Source organism: Falco rusticolus, chromosome 1 (genome assembly GCF_015220075.1).
Source record: "Falco rusticolus isolate bFalRus1 chromosome 1, bFalRus1.pri, whole genome shotgun sequence".
Taxonomy (NCBI): domain Eukaryota; kingdom Metazoa; phylum Chordata; class Aves; order Falconiformes; family Falconidae; genus Falco; species Falco rusticolus.
In genome coordinates this window covers 37,217,139-37,236,041 of record NC_051187.1, presented here as the reverse complement: position 1 = coordinate 37,236,041, position 18,903 = coordinate 37,217,139, and the positions used below count along the sequence as shown (strand labels likewise).

At 51.9% G+C, this 18,903-nt stretch overlaps 1 protein-coding gene across 1 annotated transcript; it reads right to left on the bottom strand.

Annotated features, from left to right (window-relative positions):
* Nucleotides 1–990: 990 nt before the first annotated feature.
* Nucleotides 991–13,653, bottom strand: MLEC (malectin). The gene is made up of 5 exons (XM_037404563.1): nt 13,435–13,653; nt 9,982–10,160; nt 8,440–8,616; nt 8,293–8,350; nt 991–7,057 (listed from the first exon to the last, which is right to left on the bottom strand). The coding sequence occupies exons 1-5, from the start codon at nt 13,622–13,624 to the stop codon at nt 6,828–6,830; spliced, it is 834 nt and encodes a 277-aa protein (XP_037260460.1). The 5' UTR covers nt 13,625–13,653; the 3' UTR covers nt 991–6,827.
* Nucleotides 13,654–18,903: the final 5,250 nt, after the last annotated feature.

The following is an 18,903-nucleotide window of genomic DNA, read 5'->3' as shown; positions in this document are numbered from 1 at the left end:
CCCAGCCAGGCTCCCCCCGGGTCAGCCAGCCCCCCAGCCGTGCCACGGGTACCCCCACCCCGGGAGCAGTGGCAGAAGGACACTGGCAGGTGGCAGCCGAGGATGGTCCCACCTGCAGCAGGCTCACAGGACCACCACAGGAGGAAAGGATGCATTTCTTCCCAAAAGAGGGGCAGCCCACCAGCCTGCGGCAGGTACTTAAGAGCTGCTGAGAATCACCTGCAGCCCTTCAGGAAACTGCGGCAAGAATAAGAAACACAATAAGCATCCTCGTTTCAGACTCCAGCCAACACTCAACGCACTCGAGATGACTGGAAACAGATTTAGAGCAGTGATTAGTGACGTTTGCTGCTGCTTGCAAGCAGCACGCGCCTGTGACTGCCAACCAAATGCTATTTCAGACAAGCCTGCCTGTGCCAGTGCTCCCAAATCCTCCTCGCTGCATTGGGTTTGGTCCCTCCATCCTGTGCCATAGGAAGGATGGACCAAAGACCCAGACTGTCTGGAAGAGCGGGTGCTCTGCATGGGGCCAGGGTCCCCTGTCCCCCGAGAGCAGGCACCTCGAGTAGGAAGGTGCCACTTTCTCACCACGCCAGCTACAGCCCCTTCTGACTGCCTCCGATGCAGTTGCAAGCGGTAATTGGGGCAGCCTGCAAAACCCCAGAAGGTAAGATTAGATCTCTGGTGTTTCTGATCTCAGCAGGAAGCAACAAGGGCCACATCAGCGCTTTTAAGAGGATGTTGTACCGTTCAACTTGCACTTAATTGCCCAAAACAACTGGCAAGAGAATACTGGAGCCGTACCAGCAGCAGGCAGTGGCGGAGAGAGGCTCTGGGCTGCAGCAGCGGTGGGATGTTAAACTGCATCTCAGCAGCAGCTTGCAGTCCCCTCCGCAGTGCAGGCAGCCTCGGCCTCCCGCACCTCAAGCTGTAAAACAGAGGGGGCTCCTCTGCCCCCACCACTAGAAAAGAGGGACCACCTCATGCAAGTGACAATATAATTTTGTTTATTTTCCTTTAACACACTGCTGGTTAAACTGCCAGACAGTAGATTTCAGAACATTCCCTCAACCAAACATCCTGGGGAAATTAAAAAATAAAACCGCTACCATGTACCAAAAATAAAATAACCCACCCCCACACCCATCTCTTCCCCCAAACTAGTCCCTGCAAAGCCAATGCAATCAGAAATAGACATCTGTGCTTTTCACCCAGGGCCCAAGCTTGCTGCAAAACAAACTAAAAAAAAAAATATGTCACTGCAAGTTGTTATAACACAAAGCAATGGACAGCAAAATAAAAATCCTCCTTAAAAACCCTTTGTACTGGTGACAAGGACAGATGGAGATCTCTCCCCACACTGCTTTAGACTTTACGAACAACTTAGACCTGCAGCTTCAAGTAGTTTGTGACGTGTCCTTAATGCTGACGGCATGGGTCACTTCCATGCATCCCAGCCCACACAGCTGGGCACTATGGAGCAGTGGGACCATCTGCCAACGCTAGAAGCTGCTACGACAATGGGACCCAAAGATTACTGTCACCTGCCCACCATCCTGCAGTCCTAGCTACTGCCTCCTGGCATAAAGCACAAATCCTGCCTCTGCTCTCACAGTCTCCAGAGCTGCTTTACCAGCCTGGCTGCTTCTTGAGTGGGAAAGCCCTGAACACACAAAGCCCCCATAGAAACCATGAAAAATTCAAGCCTCCACTTGCCAGCAAGTTTCCAGACACTGCTTCACTCCAGTGCCCTAGCTCAGGAACTGTTGTAGTGTGACAGAACAGCCGTGACAGCACAGGCAAGCACATCCCCACTAGCATGACTAGGGGCAACTCGAGGGCAGAGATCCTGCGCTTCCTAGATTCACACTCTCCCCAGTTAAACTGGTTTAAGCTGTACTTTGCCCCTTGCCTTGAAATCTCCATCACACAAACTCTTTAGCAGAGACCTTTGATGTTTGCAAAAGATTATTCACATTTTCTAACTAGCCAGCACTGTTTCTAGGAGGGAGGAAAGCACTTCTGTTTTGTTGAATATTTTTTCCCCTTTTTTTTCTTTTAAATAAAGCACTTCTTGGGGAAAAAAAATCAAAACCTATCAGCAACCTGCAGTAGCATCCCACCAGACTAGGGACAGCATCACCATACCCCTCCCCCTCCCCCAATCTCCAAAAATAGTATTTAATATACAGCAATAAACTCTGAGCAAGCCAGAGTCCCGGAAGACATGGACCTGCTTTCACCGCTCCTGTCCAGCCCAGCACCATTTCAATGCAGTTGCTACTGTACTCCTGGGACAAGTCCGTTTGGATCCAAGGTGAAACACACGTGCCCCAGACCTGCTGGGCAGCATGTGAAGCAGGGGTGCAGCACAGGAGGCCTGTTTGTGTAGTCACATATCTGAGCCTTCACAGCTCCAGCCTACTGTTGTGTTTGTGCCATTGAGAATACTTGTCTGAGCCTATTTGGGACTAGCCAGTGAAGACAGACTGGTGGAACCAGGCAGAACATTAAGAAAAGCATCCTCAAATTATATTAGACTTTGGCATTTGTTGTGGCGATCCAGAAGCGCCAGTAGGTAAATTAGCTCAGTGCTGGCCCAGTTCCTGTTTCCCTTGGATTGTCAGTAAGGATATTTCCCTCCCCGTCACATAAGTGCAAGAAGCAGACGGATCTCTCCCACATCTGAGCACCAAACAGAGCCTGAAACACTTGGTAGTTAGCAGCAGCTTGGAATCTGTCTCACATCAAGGGCTGAAGCTGCTCTGCTGGTCCTCTCCCTCCTCCTGCTGTTTTCCATCAGACAGGCCTGTTCAGCCCAAACTTCCCATATCGAGACATTTCACTGGCTGTTGCAATCCCATGTCATCTTAAAGGAAGGCCAAGGGACAAAGCACGGGTCTCTGCTCCCTGTTCTGACTCAACCAGTGCAGGGCAAGCCCTCAGCAAGTGAGTTTAGGGGTCAGGACCCCCCAGGCCACACTGCACCCAGAAGCTGTAAGCACCATACAGCTACGAGGACCTAGCCATGACTCACCCAGCTCTGAACTGCACAGACACGCAGGCACCAGACTGTCTGGAAGCTCTCCATCCTGCCTTTGGGAGATTTCTGGGGGAGACCAGACCTGAAGGACCTCTTCCAGTTGTTCTATCCCCCGCTAGGCTTTTTATCCATTGACCTCAAGGGCTGGAACCAAAGATACTCGCTCACAGTTCTCTGCTTCAGCTGTGACCTCCAGAGCTGGCATCCAGGGAGACTCAGATAGTCCCCAGCTGATCACAAGGGCAGGGAATGCCTGCCCCTTGGGGACAAAGAAAAAAACTACACAGAAGCTCCTTAAAAAAAAAAAAAAATAATAGATGCTTCTTCAAATAGACTTTTATTCAAAGCCTGAGACAAAGGCACCAAAAAGAGAAGGGAATTCATTTGGCTTTCTGTTCTCTGCCACCTGGGATACTCAGAAAGGTCAGAGCTGTTGTTTTAGTCACACACACACACAAGGGGAAAATGGCCTGGCTTAAAAGTACAAAAGGAGGGGCTGATAGGGGGGTAATTAAAACAGGCTTTGGAACCACTATAATGAGGCTGGATTCAGGCCCAAAACATGACTGATGGTGTCATCTTCCTTTTATGAAGTGGAAGCTTTATTGAAATTGCCTTATACGCCCCTTTCTGCGTAACTGCTCCACAAATGAAGCCAGGGTCTGTTCTGACCCAGCTCCCCCACACTGCTGCACAGGGACACACACTTCACCTGCCTGCTGCTGGCAGGAGGCAACAAAGCACAAACAGGCTCATCTCTGACCAGTCTCAGTTAAATAATGCCTTGGATAGTCCCTCAAACACCCGTACTGGAAAGCTACAGCTAACCCAAACTTTTTCTTTCCCTGGTCAGGACCAGGTTCCTCAGCATAATCATCTGTCTCCCCTTGCAGAGATGGAACCAGCCTGACTGCGTCATTCCCAGTGAGGTGCCGACTTGTTATCTCCTACCATCCTCCCATCTTCCCACATCCTTTGTACGAAGGCTCCTTCTGAGGCAAACCTGTCCAGCGGGGATGGACCAACAAAGAAAACTGCTCATAGCACCATAACAGGGTCAGGAACCTCCCAACAACCCAGACACAAGCTTTTTAGTAACAAAGATGCAAAAAACCAGCCAAACCAACTAAATTGAAGCCATGAAGAATGAACTGTTCCTTCTCCCTATTCTTATTCAAATAAGACAAATTCATTTGAATGGAGCAACAGGTACACAACAGATCACACTGTGCAGCTTTGCCTTTGGGCGGCTGATGGCACCAAATGGGTGTCCTGGCTGACAGGAGAGGCAGGAATAAACTATCCTAGAAGACTTGTCTCCAACTTTTGCACACCTAAATGCATGCCCCTTTTCTCATGCTAGGCAAGGTGATCACTGGGTAAGCCACTAGAAGCTGAGTGATTTCTTGCTTCAAGGATGCTCAAATAAAATACAACCTAAAGGGCCTGGAGGAGAACAGCTCCTTACAGAGAAGCTTGCTTTCAAGCCCAGGTTCTTTGCTTAACAAATCAGCGCAGTTTATGCTTCTCAAAACTGATAAAGATCTAAATGTCTCTGTGCTCCAGTTCGAGCAATCCCAAAAATGCTGGAGAATCTGCAGGCACTGTCACCAAATGAAACAGTGCTCATATATTATAAGAATTTTATAAATACTAGGATTTTAACAGCAGGTAGAAGACAAAGCAGACAACTTCAAGCTTACTGCCTTTTCATCCTCAGGTTCGTTCTTAAGATCTGCTCTCTAAAGCCTGTCTTCTCCTTCAGCTGTAGCAGGGACTCTCTGGCTTCTCCCAAACTGGCTGTAACCACTTGTGCAACTGGACAGAAGGTAATTAAGGTCCTACTGCTTGCTTTTTAGCTCACAGACATAGATTTAGGGTCAAGCCTATAGCAGTAATGTATGTGATCAGGCAAGGTACAGTGTTGCTGCTGCAGAAAGCAGTGCTTTGACGCCTCCCCCAGATCCTGTTCTGGAGCCCGTGAGCTGACAGCTCATATCACAGCTTGCAGGTTAGGAGGAAGCAGAGCCTTCAGCTGCTCGGGCCCAGCACAGCGGAGAGGCTGCTCTTCTCGTTTCCTTTCCAGAAACTAGGGAATTCTGCTGACCCTTCTCAGCTCAAACAAAGACTGAGTCACTGTAGGGGATCAAACCCAAGAATAACCACTAGGAAAACTCAGGCCCAAGGAGGAGCAGCAGCAAGGTGGCTCAGTGCCCCTGCTCTCGATAAAGGGAGAACGCTTCTGTGAACAACAGAGATAGCATGAGGTAAAGTGTTCTGTGAGCACAGAGCACACCAGCATCACAACTGACCCACAAGGATGCAGTCCTGCCTGGGACAGATCCTGCTCCAGCACACAGAACATCTCCCCCTCACCAGCCAGAAATGCTCAGCAGGTCAGAGGCACAGACCGCGGGAAGGCAGCTCCTCAGGGCCTGCAGCTCTGGATCAGCAGGCGCAGCAAGGGCTTTCACTCTGCTTGGCCTTTGTCAGGCAGGCGCAGGCTCTGCATGTGGAAACAGAAGCCTCTTGCAGAAACATCCCTGGGGGAAGAGGGTGACCTTGTCTCCAGTGTTCTGTTCACTTCCATCTCTCTGAAAGGCAACAAACCACCTCGGCTCTACAGTACTGAAATGCTGGACATCTGTCCCTTCGCTACAATGCCTTTATATGCAAAAGGCCAAGCTAAATGAACACTAACCAACTCACTGTGCTTCTCGTCTCTGCAGGTAGGCCTGGTCCTTACAACAGGGAATGAGAGCTCACGGGGAGCATCCATAAGGTTGTTCCTCTCTGTCCTACGGCACCAGCTGTTCGCAATCACAGTCACGGGGCAGGGAGCTAACCATCAGGAAGGTCAAGGAACAAGTCCAGAACCCCCTCTGTAGGTCACCTGATTCTCAGCTTCTTCCAAAGGACAGGTCACTTGCTAGAAAGGGCAAAACAAGGAACTGGGCTTAAAATGAAACCTTTGAGAAGAAAAGGATATTAAAGGAAACAAAAGCCATAATCAATACAGAAAACAAGTGCATCTGATCAGACGCTAACAACGTCATCCTTTCGCGGGCTACAGCAGAATCCCTCTGTGACGGATCTAACATTACAGTTGCCAAACTAGGACAGTCTCTCCCAACTGGTACAGCAAATCAGGCCAGATAAATCCCTCTGCTCCTGGCGCAGCTTGCAGTCTTAGGAGGGGAATGTCTCCACAGAGGCTGAGCTGGAGTCTTGGTATCTTTTTGCAGGCAAGTACCATACATTGGGTTGCACATGTTCAGGGAGATGCTGAGCCAGGTTCCGTCCTCCATAGCCATTAGTCACCCAACAACACCCTAACGCTTCCACACTCCCAGACAAAACGTGTACCCAGGTCTGGTTTTAAGAGCTGCTTCCCTGCTTAAGGAACCGTATTCCACCCCACAAAGGCAGAGATCTTGCAGCACATGGCTTTCTCTCGGTGTGGGACTTGGCCCAGGACTGGTAGCATCAGCTTTCAACAGCCCAATACACAGACAGCCAGGACTCAGTTTACTCTTGGATGCCCCAGGGAAGATCAGAGGCTGCACATGGTGCGAAGGGGAAGGCGAGGGCCTCGCTGTGTGCTGGCAGGGGGAAGGTAAGCTCCCTCTTACCTGGACCTGCCATTCATTCCAAATGAACCTTTTTTTTTTTTTTCCTTCTTCTTTCCTTAAATTATGAACAATATGGAGAAATTGAAAGCAACCGTGTTTGGTCCAACTCCTTCCCTCCCAGCCCCTTGGCTGATGCTCTGTGGGGCTTGCTCTCACAATCGGCAGAGGCAGAAGAGGGTAGGAATGAAGACACCAAAGGCCACCAATATAGGAAACATGAGGCTGCTGTTGTCCGAGGCATAGGGGTTTGGTGTGCGTGGGCCTGACTGAACCCGGTTCTTATTTGCCTGTTTTTTAACACTAGAGCCATCATCATAATCATCTTCATCATCATCTTCCTCTTTTTTCTCCAGACCTGGGTGCGGCTGCAGCTTTGGAACATCTGTTGAACAAGACAAAAGATTGCAAGGAGGCAGAATGTAACCTGGGAAATCACCCGAGTCGCTCCCTTCCCCTCTCCCTGAGCCAGCATGAAAACAGGCGACAGGGAATCTGATACCACATCAACACCACAGCCAGAGCACCCCAGGAAACAGAAGCATACTTCCTCACGAGGCTCACACCACCATTTCTTTCCTCTGTGATGCAAGAGCATCTAAAGAAGACCCAGTCTGCAAAGAAAACAAAATCCTTCCACCCCATCTCATGTCACACAGGAGAAGTTACAGCATGTCACAGTTTAACAACACGCTTTCTAAGAAGAAAATTAACTCTATCCCAGCCAAAACCAGAACAAAGCACAAAAGCACATTTACAGCATACACAGTCAGATACCGCAGCTGCTCAGTGAGACCTAGTCATGAATAAGCACCTGCTGCTTGTGGGACCAGCAAACACAGGTCCAAACAGCAATGGGAACAGCCCTTTCCACACAAGGTCCTACCTCACATCACTGCACCCCCAACCCCACTCTAATCCAGTCCTATGAGCCTGGAGCCTGAATTGCAAGTCCCACACACAGCAAGGTGGCACCTAGCCACAAGGTTACCCACCAAATCTTCAGCAAAACTTGGCAATACCTGACCAATAGTAAAGCAAACAAATGCTTTGGTCAGGGGTCTTAAACCTCTCCTGTTCGGGATCCAGAGGGGCTCCAACTCCAGCACAGACTTACAAAGAGGGTGATGAAAGAGCAAGAAGTTTACTAGCACAACCCGCTGCTATCCAGAGGAACTGGTATCTGGGCAAAAAACACTGCCTTGTCCTCTAGCTGAGGAGGCAAAACAAAGCTCGAGGTAAGAAACGCTTAACTACTAGCTGAAGATCTTCATAAATTACTTGTCTGCAGGACTGCCGCTGACTTCCAAGACCAGAGGGAATTTACCTGTAGCTATAAGCTAAGGCTGACCAGTGTTCCCTTCTCCTCTATCCCACATGCAGGCAGTTCCAAACCAAACTTATTTTTCTTATTCCAAAAATGACACAGCTTTGTGCACTTGGAGGAGTAGAAAGACACTACACACTTATTTCGCTCTGCAAGTGCACTCTGTGGGAACTTGCTGACAGAGAAACAGTTTTGGCAGAGGTGGGTCAGCAAAACCTATGATCTCATGGTCTGAGAAGCAGCAGGCTGCTCTCCAAGGGGGAAGAGCCTTTTGGCTCAAAAACTGTGCTTACCTTCCACTGTTCCTTGCAGGATGTATAGGGCACAGATTTTCGGATTGTCATAGTAGCCCTAGAGAAAGCAAAGAAGGAAGTCAGCTGCATCATGTGGCTGGGGCAGAAGGGGAAAAGATCAGGGCTCTGCCCAGAAAAGCTTATTACCTTTACAAACTCAATGTGGAGCTTCCCTGTAAACGTGGAAACCTCTCCCTGGACACTCAGTTTCCCCTTTTTGATACTCATGGGAATGATCTCATCGTGAGCTGTGCTGTGTCCAACTCTGTCAAAGATGTCCAAGTCCTTCACCACCACGTGGCCGTTTAAGCGAACATCAAATACCTTCAGGGTGGAAGAAGTGACAGAGTGTCAGCACAGATTCAGACATGTGATGCTTGAAACGGGAAGGGAACAGGAAAGGTCTCTGCTTGTTATGCACCCAGGACCAGAAAGCACTGCAGCATGCACTGTCCCACCACACATGCTCCACTCCCTTGGGAAGGATTCAGAGCCCAAAAGCAGCCAGGTAAATATCTGAAGCATGAGCATTACTTTCAAATACCCTGAAATCTGCCGTCTTCTTTTAAAATAACCCCTATGCCTGCAGTTCAGAACTGAGGACAGCACAATTTTATTTTGGTTTATTCACACTTTTCTTTCACAAGCTTCTTTCCACCTGCTGGCTGAGGACCTGCTCACACCACCCCAGGGTGGCTGCAGCACACCACACCCTAGGGAGTTAAGCCATTTCTAACTAACAGCCTGCAGCAGAACTGAGGAAACAAGCTGGTGAAGGCCACAGGGTTTGAAGGAGGTAAAATGTTAAACTGCTAACCACATCTGTGAATGCAGAGCGAAAGTCCTCCTCAGGGCTGTAATGACTCAAACTTCTCTCAGCACCTGGGGAATCCCAGCAGAACCACATGAAGGAAGAGGAACCAAAGATACCTCAGCCCTTCAGTTTAATCTGAGGCTGCTTTTTGCATCCAGCCCACCAGTTCTGTTCCTGCAAAGACTTCTCTTGCAGGAAGGCAGCACAGTGTGTAAGAAGCAGGGCTCTAAAGAAGCTGATGAAGTCAGGGGAAAGCCAGGCTAAAACACACACCACTTCTCTCCCCATTTATCATAGATCTTTGAGTTCTTTGTGCTTCTGCTTCCACATTTATACATGAGGAATTTAAAAAATGGACAAGGATTATTCTTTTCTCAAGACCAATAAATAGGATTGAATTTAACTCTGTGTTTTCAGAATCAGTTTGAACCAGTTTCAAGTCTTACTACATTTGTAAAAATTGTTTCGAGTAGGTTATTTAACCCAGACCACTTCCCTGATTCAGTCTGTGCAATACTTCCTCCAGCACAAGCATGCTGTCAGGTCAGGAACAAGCGTTCAGGAAAACGGCAAAAAAACTTCTCCTCAAAGCCAGCACAGCCTAAACAGATTGTAAAGATCTAGTGCTAGTTATGTTTAGTTGCACAGGTTTGTTTGAATACTCTGTAGTGCAATTTTCCAGGCCAACTGTATACCTGGAATGTGCTCTCTTTGAGCTCAGTTTCAGAGCCCATGAGAGCTCTAGCAACTAAGTTAACCATTAGTATCTTACTTCACTCCCTTCTCCAGCATGCAAAGCAGCAGAGGCAACCTGGACACACAGAGTCTTAGCCAGGAACTCACATCAAAGAGACAAGCAAGGAGCTGTTGCTTACCTTCTGTTGAGACTGTGCAAAATAAACCTCTGCAAACTTCAACACCAGCACATAGTCACCCTCCTCTTTGATGGGAACTTCATAGCCAAAGGTTTCCTCATTGTAACGCTCAGTCTGGTACAGAATCTGATCTTCCGCATTGGACCGCAAGATTGGCAGCTTCATGCCATAGTCAGAAGCTGGGTTTCAAGCAAAAAACAGTGAGAGGAAGGGTTAGTTACTGAGGCACACGGAAGAGACACTTCATATACTCTTCAGGTGGCATTAGCTCTTATGCCCTTCAGACCTGTTTTCTCTCCTTGCTCTGACGAGGAGGCAGCATTACTGGAGCAAGAAGCAGAGGTAGCCAAAGCTCCAGAATCCAGGCCCTGCAGAAAAACAGGTCTGGGCCTGCGGCAGTCTAAAACACAGTAAACTCACTTGCACCACTTCAGAAAGAAGACTGTTTCACAAACAGGGCAGAGAGCCAAAGGACTGGGCCATTGACTCCTGCTTCAAAGAGGAAAACCACCAAGAATATTTTTTTAAAACATTTTCAAATTACGGAGTCTGAGTACAAAAACAAAACAGTCAGTGCAGGACTCATTCGTTCAAGAGATGTGAAGTTAGCAGTCAATGGCATCAGGTTTTAAGAAACTCATCCTCCTCAAGTGAAAACCTGGGGACTGACAGAATGGTGAAAAGCATTAGACATCTTAAAAAACCCTTTCTTCTCACCACAGCCATGCAATACATGCCACCTTGAAAACAGGAAGAAGGAAGTAAGAAAGATCCACAAGGATTTCAGGAGCACCAGCAGCTCCATCAGCTGCTGTTCTCACAGCCACCCAGCTGAAATGGGTGCTGTCTGTAGGTATTCAAACAGCCCCACAAGAAGGGCCCAAACAACATTCCCAAATGGGACAATAACTGAGAAAATAAGAGAAATCGTAACATTTGCCAAGACTTTAACCCAGCTTGATGTTTTATTGTGTCAGGGTTACTGTACAAATGCAAACTGATGCATGCCTCAAGAGCTCTGAATCAAATAATTGCCCAGCAAAGCAGGGGCAGGAGAGAAGACTGTGGACATCACCTGCCCACTGACACTTCAGGCAGGAGAAGCTGATCCAGACAAAGTTCTCCGCTGACACTTGCCACTTCCATCCTCATTTCCATGGGAACAGACACTGTACTGGCCAAGACAAAGCAAGAACTACTAACCCAGCACACGTTGCCAAAGACAGAGCCAATGCAAACGAGCAAGAGGAAATTAATGCCAGCTCTTAAGTCTCCTGTTTCACACAGAGCTACTCTGGCAATCTTCTGCTTCTCTTTACCACTTGAACCAAGGCGCAAAGGCTGAAGACTAATCACCAGAAAGACAGAGGGTGAAAAGTTTAACTTGTCCTCCCACAGAGATATTTCTGGCCAGCTATGGATTACAGTGATAGTGAACCAAGGAATCCACAGAAGTCAGCTCCTATTAGAGGAAAGCCTGCACAGAAAGAAAGTCCTTTAATAGCCAAGAAGGTAACTGGAGAGGCAGACTGGTCACCTGTGTATCAGAGCTCTGCTGACATAGCTGTGGAAGTGAGCTTGATTTTAAAGCGTACTGGGCACACCGAGAGGTAGCTCACCAAGCAGTGCACATTGAGCTGCAGCTCAAGTATGTCTGGTGCCTGGCTATTCTGTAATTGCCATCGGCACGTTTTGTCCTTTAAGGCACAGCATCTGAACTGAGGCTTGGGGGGAGGGGGGAAGGTTTTAATTTGCCCAGAGGCAGTACAGCCCAGAAACAGCTATCCCTTGGTAGTTTCCTCCCAGTCAGCCACATATTTCTGCTGTAGCCATTACATGCCTATCAACACAGAGAGGAACCCAGAGTAAACCGAACAATGGTGCAATAAAAAGCCATTGAGGGAAAAGCAGCTGAGAGCTCAAAGGGGTAAAGTCTCCTTTGCTGTGCCTGGCACCGCTGGCTGAAGCAGGATTACTTGAACAGCCTGCTGGTTCAGGAGACACCACAGGCTTTCCCCAAAGGAAAAGCATGTCACAGTGTGCTTCAAACAGACTCTTTTTCTCCTCAACTCAAAAATAAACCGTTCAAGTCCACAAGAACGTTCAAGGTGCACATGTGAGAGGTCTGTGAAGCTGACCTACAGGGATCAGGGCACCTTGCGTGACTGGGGCGCCAGCTTCCACTGGGATGAAAAACTCTTAATGAATCATAGTAGTATTTAAATGTGACCTCCCTTGTATCCATTGTGCCCAACCAGCTCTCCATTTGGGATGGCACTCAAGCAGTCTAAGCAATGGCAATCAGGACAATCCTCACCATCCTACATGGAAACAGTGAAGGCTAACTTAATAGTCAACAAATGACTCATCTTTCTCTGCACTCTACCACTCACCTGTGACTGACAGCAGGAGCAGCTCAGCACAGCTAACTGTTCAATATATTTGTCAATCAACTAAGTTTTGGCATACCAGTTTCCAGAAACATGCAAACTTCACACAGCCAGAGCAGTTTCAGGGCAAGTAGGAAAAGGCAACCCAAGTGCAGGTGCAGCATTAGCTCTGCCTCCTGTCCTTACTGGTAGACAGATTTTACCGATCCAGTAGTTCAAGCAGCTGATCATGTCCCATCTGCCTCTACTGCTTCTGTCCCTGCCCTGCTCCTGATCACCCTGCCAGGACTGGCACAGGGAACAGAGAGGCAAGTGGCACCTTGCTCCCGGCCCCGCTGGGACCAGGCTGCCGGCACCAGCCCGCACCGCCAGCGCTGCGGCTGCGGGCAAAGCGCCGTCCGCGCGCCCCGGGCGCGCTGCGGGCTGGGCTCCAGCCTGGCAGGTCTTGCTGGGGAAACCGGGGGCTTCCAGCGGAAAATGGGAAAAAGGGAGCCAGGCGGCTGCAGGCGGCCAGTTTGGCAGCCTGACCGCTCCCGTCGCCTTTCCAGCCGAAATTCCACGCCAGCCCGCGTGCAGCGGCTTCCCCTCCGGCGTTACACAACCCCGTAGCCCGAGGCCGGACTAATCGGCCCGGGGCTGGTCCTGCCGCCACCGGGGCCCGGGCCCGCGCCGCCGCCGGGGGAGGCGGGGGGCACAGCCCAAGGCCGGGCCCGGCGGGGGCACCGGGGGGGCCGCGCTCCTGGCGGGTGACAAGTGCCGGGCGGGGGCTCCCCGCGGGCCCTCGCTGTCCCCCTCCCGCCCGCTCCGCGGCGCCGGGCCCGGGGAGAGGAGACCCCGCCTGCGGGCCTGCCCGGGCCGCCGTAGCCCTGCGGGGAGACCCGCCGACTCTCCGCGGCGGGGCCGGGGCAGGCGGGACGGTGCCAGGGGGACGCGGGTCTCGGACCCCCGCCGCCACGGGCGGGCGGCGCCGCCGGTGGAGCGGCGCCAAGCGGGCCCGCAGGGCAGCTCCCCCCCCCCCCCCGACAACCCCGGCGGGCCACCGGCGCTCCTCCGCCACCCTCACCTCGGCCCACGCGGCCCTCGAGCGGGTCCTTGCGGAAGTGGATGCCGTTCACGTCCACATGGGCATCGCCGCCCGCATTGACGGCCCAGATGACGCTGTCGGCGAGGCCGCCCGCCGCGCCCCGCAGCAGCGGCAGCAGCAGCAGCAAGGGCGGCAGCAGCGGCGCCCCGCGCGCCCCGGCGCCCACCATGTCGGGCTCCCGGCGCCGCGCCCGCCCCTTCCTGCCGCCGCCAGGGGGCAGCCTACCCCGCTGCCGGGGCGGAGAGCGCGCCGGCCAATCCGCGCGCTACGATGCAAATATTAATTTTCTGCCCGTCTGCCATTAGGCAGTTGCGAGCCCCTATCTGCATATTCATAACTCCCCGGGCCAATGGGCGGCGGGAGCGGGCGAGCAGGCTTGGTTGAGAGGCGAGGGGACGGGGGCGCGCTGCGGCGGGAGGCGTGTCCGGCGGGAGCGGAGCTGGCCGGCCCGGAGCGGGGAGCCGGTGCCTGCCAGCCGGGAGTGCCCAGGGCCAGCACCGCTCGCTCGGGGAGGGGAGCGAGGGCAGGACCGGCACCCCCAGGAAGGAGCGTCAGGGAGGGACCAAGGTTCCCCAGCGGCGCCTCCGCAGCGAGGATACAGCCCGGCGGGCTCCCCTCAGCGCCGGACGCCTGAGGGGAAAGCCCCGCCCCCTCCGCCCCTCCAATCGCGAAGCTCCAGCGCGGCCGGAACGCAAGGCACTGTGGGACGGCGGCGGGAAGTGGGGTGCCGGTGGGTTGCCGAGGCAACGCGCGGCGCTGCGGCAGGACACCGCGGGCAGCGAACGGGAGCGGGGCGGCCCGGCACGGCCCCGGCCCCGGCGCTCGGGGAAGCGGCTGGGAGCGGAGCTGGGGCAGCGGGAGCTATGCCGCCGTCGGGGGCGGCTCCGTGTTACATCCCGGTAGTTTCGCGTACGCTGAACAGCAACGCCCGACACCGAGCCTGTGCCTCAGCAAAAGACGCTGCCTCCCCCGCTCCCCACGCCACGGGGTGCTGGAAGGGGCAGCTACCGCAGTGGTGAAGCAGCTGGGTGGCGTGTCTGCTTGACAAGTAGAACAGCCGGTAGACGAGGAGGGGGGAGCTAACCGTTACATTGCCGGTGATGTTTCTCCCCGTGTTGCATTTTACAGGATAATGTAAGGTCCTGGGTGTTTTTCTGGAGGACCTTGGCGAGTTCCTGGGTGGGCCGGAGTGAGACATGACAAGTGGAGACTGGATGAAATTCACTGAACGGTGGGGGAGCAAATAACTTAGTGTTTGCCTCCATGTTTGCCCTCCTGTCTGGTCTCGGTGTTTCTCAAAGCTTCCAACACCAGCCAGGCCTGGCGCCTGCGCTCCAGCCACCAGCTGCGTTAGCAGCAGCTGCTCCCAAGTCCCAGTGACTTTTTATTAATCTGAGTCTTCCACAAAGCGTTTGCTTTTAGGAATAAAAACTTGGTGCTGCAGACTGAGAATTAAATGGGTTTGTTGCTTTTGTAATGCACCTACGAGGACTCTTAACAGGACAAAGCCTTGGAGAAGTGAATTTAATTGGGGAGGGGGGCAACCACCCACCCACCCTCTGCTGCCTAACCTGCTCTGCCCAGGAGCGGAGTGGGCCCCACAGCGTCTTCCTGCTGCTGTCACATCAGCAGACGTGGCACTGCTGTGCTCCCGCACCAGCATTGCTGCTGGGAAAGGGTTCCTGAAACTACAGTGGCTAGGAAAGCAAAAAGTATTGTAAAACGCACACGCTTAGCACTTCTCCAGATTAAGCCACCTCATGCTGGTTCCTGGCAAATCGTCTCAGCGTTACAGACCAGACCACAGCCCTGGCAGCATCTGATCAAATCCAGACTAATCTCCTGTATCCCTGCTGTGTGTGTGACCTGTTGGGCATCCCACAGGTTTGGTTAGTAAAGGAGTGCTGCAAGCAGCCATGGCCAGGACAATGCTGTCCAGTTGGCGAGGTTGAGGGAGGTCTCATTAGAGCTCATTTGTACTAATTACAGACGATCCTCCCTAATCTCTTAAGATTTCTCAGCTTAGACTGCGATGCGCTTGGGTCAGGAGCACAACTTCAAAGCACGTAAACACTCTGTGTCACCAGGTTACTGCCATGAGTTGCAAAAGTGAAGTGGGGAGAGGGATGGTATGAATCATCAGGAGTCTGAGGTGGCCAGGGCTGAGGTTACAAACATGAATGTCCATGTGTGTAAATCCTTGTATTTCCAGTCCTGAGACCCACCAGGGCAGCAAAGGTGGCCCACCAAGAGCCACACACAGCCCCGTGTGGCCCAAGTAGCCTGAGGCAGCTGGCCTTGTTGGCCCCTGAGTCAGCAGGGCTTTCACAGGTCTCACACACAGAATGGCGCTGGGGGCCCAAGTGCTGGCTGGGCAGAGCCTGGCTGAACCCCTGTTGTGCTTCTCAGTGAGCTGGGGAGCACAAGACTCATGGTGGGACCTTTGCTGCCTTGGTGGGCACAGGGGCCACGTAACCAGTAACTGGGGCTTCATTACAAACCCAGCATCAAACTGCTCTGCCCAGACCAAATGTGCCCATGAGCAAGAATTAAGGCATGAAGGTATTTACTAGCTAACATTTAGGTAGGACCAGGACAGGTCCCTCAGCTGAAAGGGCCTCTTTGGCTCCAGATGTGTACAAGGGCAGCTGGGAGTAAACCCAGCTCATCCTCTGCCTTGGGAGTGTCACCAGGGGCTTTTGTGGCTGTGCCAAGCCTGGGGCCCCTGTCGAGGGCTCCCAGGGCACCTGCGCATCTCACAGTGAAATATCAGCAACTCTTCCCTGAAAAGAGAAGAGTTTCCCTAAAGAGTTCCCCTCCTTGAACAGAGGGGAAAACCCCTCTCTTTCCCCTCCATCTGAGGACTCAGCCTTTTTAGAAGGCAAGGCATTGAGCACTGCAATACCTCCTCTGCCTCCCCAGTCACAGCATCTTCCAATAACTAGCCTGGCTGATTATTTCCCAAGAATCAGCAGCTCATCATGAAGCAAGAGGAACTAACTGAGCAGCAGTGAGTGAGGAGGGATAGTGGCTGTGCTCATCCGGGTGCAAGGAGGAGCTCTCACTGTGGCTTACAGTCTGGCCGTGGCTGCTGGCAGAGGGTGGTGGACATGCTGTGGTGGCCTGAGTGCACGGTGGCCTACACTGCCGGCCCTGAATTGTTATATACGGTCACCAGCAACACGATGCCAGCTTGCACCCCAGATGTCAAAGGCTCTGTATCCTGTTACTAATCCACTGAGCCATCAGTCCCTTGATGCAGGCTGGATTTACACCAGTAACCTACAAGTGAAAGGCTCAGCATTCTCTTCTCAGTCTCTTGATCTCTCCCTGTCCCCTGGCAGCTGTGCCAAAATGACTCTCAGTCTTTAATCAGTCCTGCCTGGTCCACCTACAGCCCTGATCATTCACAAGTGGTGTGGGGCACGTTTTGGGTATTAGCTGTTTCCTGCAGGAAAAAGGGATCAGGATTTCAAGTGTCAAAAAAGAGCAATGGAGTTGTGCAGGTCAGAAGCAGACCTCATGGCTAATGAGATATCTAAGTCAGCGTGAGCCAGCCCCACTGCTTGAGCCAGCTCCCGAACCACAAGGGGCTATGGGGCTCAGGTGCCCATAGGGGACCAGCTCTGCCCTGCCATGAGGAGCTATTTGGAAGCCTCCCTGGTACTGGATTGGAGATGACAGCAAAAGGATTATCTCTGGAATTAGATTATTTAGATTGGAGCTTTAATCTCTGACCCTGTCTGCACAAGAAAACAGTAAAACTCCCTGGGATTATTTGGGGTTTGTTGTGCAAGTAAAACCAGGCTTGCAGCAAGAGCTTCTGCTGGAAGGGGGAAAAAAATGAATGCTTTGGAGACATGCCTTGCCTGACCCGTCCACTGTATGATGGTGACACCTGGCAGAAAAGAGCTACAGATGATTTGGCAGAGACCCCGCTTTCCTCAGAAGTAGCTGTGGCTCAGGACTGTCTCTGCAATGACACAGTGATGTCCTGCAGCCACCCTTCCCCTAGCACCAGTGTCCCTGCTTGCTTGGGAAGACAAACACAGCTCTGCCATGATACAAACACAGGGACCTGCCTAAGTGAAAATGGCAGCAGTTTGCAGAGAACTTCCCCAGCCACCATGATGCTGCACTGTGGATCAGTGCAGCCTCTAGGAATGGGTTTACAGTTTTAAAGAAATTAAGACCGTGTCCTGCCATCTGCCGCTGCAGGCTAAAGATGCGTCTGCTTGGTGCGGGACCTGGGAGGGAGCAGGCAGAAGCAGCCACCACGCTTGCTGCCATTGACTGTCCATCGGGGTTGTCACAGGTCCCCACAGGCAGGCACAGTCGCTCTGCTGCACACAGGCAAGCAGCGCAGCTGTCCTCTTACTCTGCAAACACAAGCAAGCTTCTTCCTTGACAGGCTCCACTGTAAGTGAAGCACATTTGTGTATCAGCACTCCCTAAGGCAGACACAAGCCTGCACAGGTCTCTCCCTCCTCACTATTATCCTAAGTACATATATAACCTACCAGGACTCTGGACTCTGTTCAGTTTATCACCCTCATCTCCTAAGCACAATACAGCTGCTGTACCAGAAATATGGAGATCTGTAAATATCCATTTTCCTATTTCATGGCTCACATACACATTTCTAGGACTGGACCAGCTCCATAGATACACACGCACAGTTTGCATACACCCACTTGCAAACAAACTCCTACTGCTGCACTCCTGGGTACCTATCTGCACTCTGCTTTTACACACACATGCACAAACCTCTCCCACTGCACACACCTGTGCAAACATGAGTACACACACACACAAATATAAGGAGAAACAGTTTTTCCATTGCTGGGATATCAGCCATCACTGCAGCTATGCTGGTTGGCACAGCAACAGGAAAGCAGAGAAAATCCTCCTTTGGGACACAGACTTGTGGACCCTAAGAATTTGAAAGGGAACCCAGGAAGTGAAAGATTTGAGATGGAGGAAACAGGAAGATATTGGTCCTTAACCTCCCAGCTGGAGTAAGGGTTGAAAACAGCTTCCAGTCACACCGATAAACACAGAGTAATGATGATGTCCTTTGAAGCCAAGCAGAAATCAGTCGTGGCAACTTGTGACTAAGCCTCTGCATAGAGGAAGGGGACAGCTGTAGGTCTGGCAGGATAGGGGAAGGGAGCAGGAGGTTAGGAGCACCTCGGGGAAAGGGGAAGGATGTTGAGCATCTGATGTGTCTGGAAGCAGCTGGTAGGGCCTGGAGGCTGCTGTCATGACACCACTGCAGACACATGCATCATCTTTGAGTGTGAACAAGCTGCAGAGCAGGGCACTGCCACACAAGGAGGCTCCCAGACAATCCCTAGCACCAGTGGTGTTACAGCTCAGCTCCCGCAGCACAGCACCCACTGTGCATATGCACACAGCTGTGTTTGAAATGGTCTGAAAGGCGGGGGG

Excerpts from the sequence above, each read along its gene's own strand:
- MLEC (XM_037404563.1), bottom strand. The coding sequence starts at position 13,624 with ATGGTGGGCGCCGGGGCGCGCGGGGCGCCGCTGCTGCCGCCCTTGCTG. Across the intron at positions 8,617-9,981 it reads TTGCACAGTCTCAACAGAAG|GTATTTGATGTTCGCTTAAA; the intron begins GTAAGCAACAGC and ends TCCACCCTGAAG. Across the intron at positions 7,058-8,292 it reads CCTGCAAGGAACAGTGGAAG|ATGTTCCAAAGCTGCAGCCG; the intron begins GTAAGCACAGTT and ends CTTGTTCAACAG.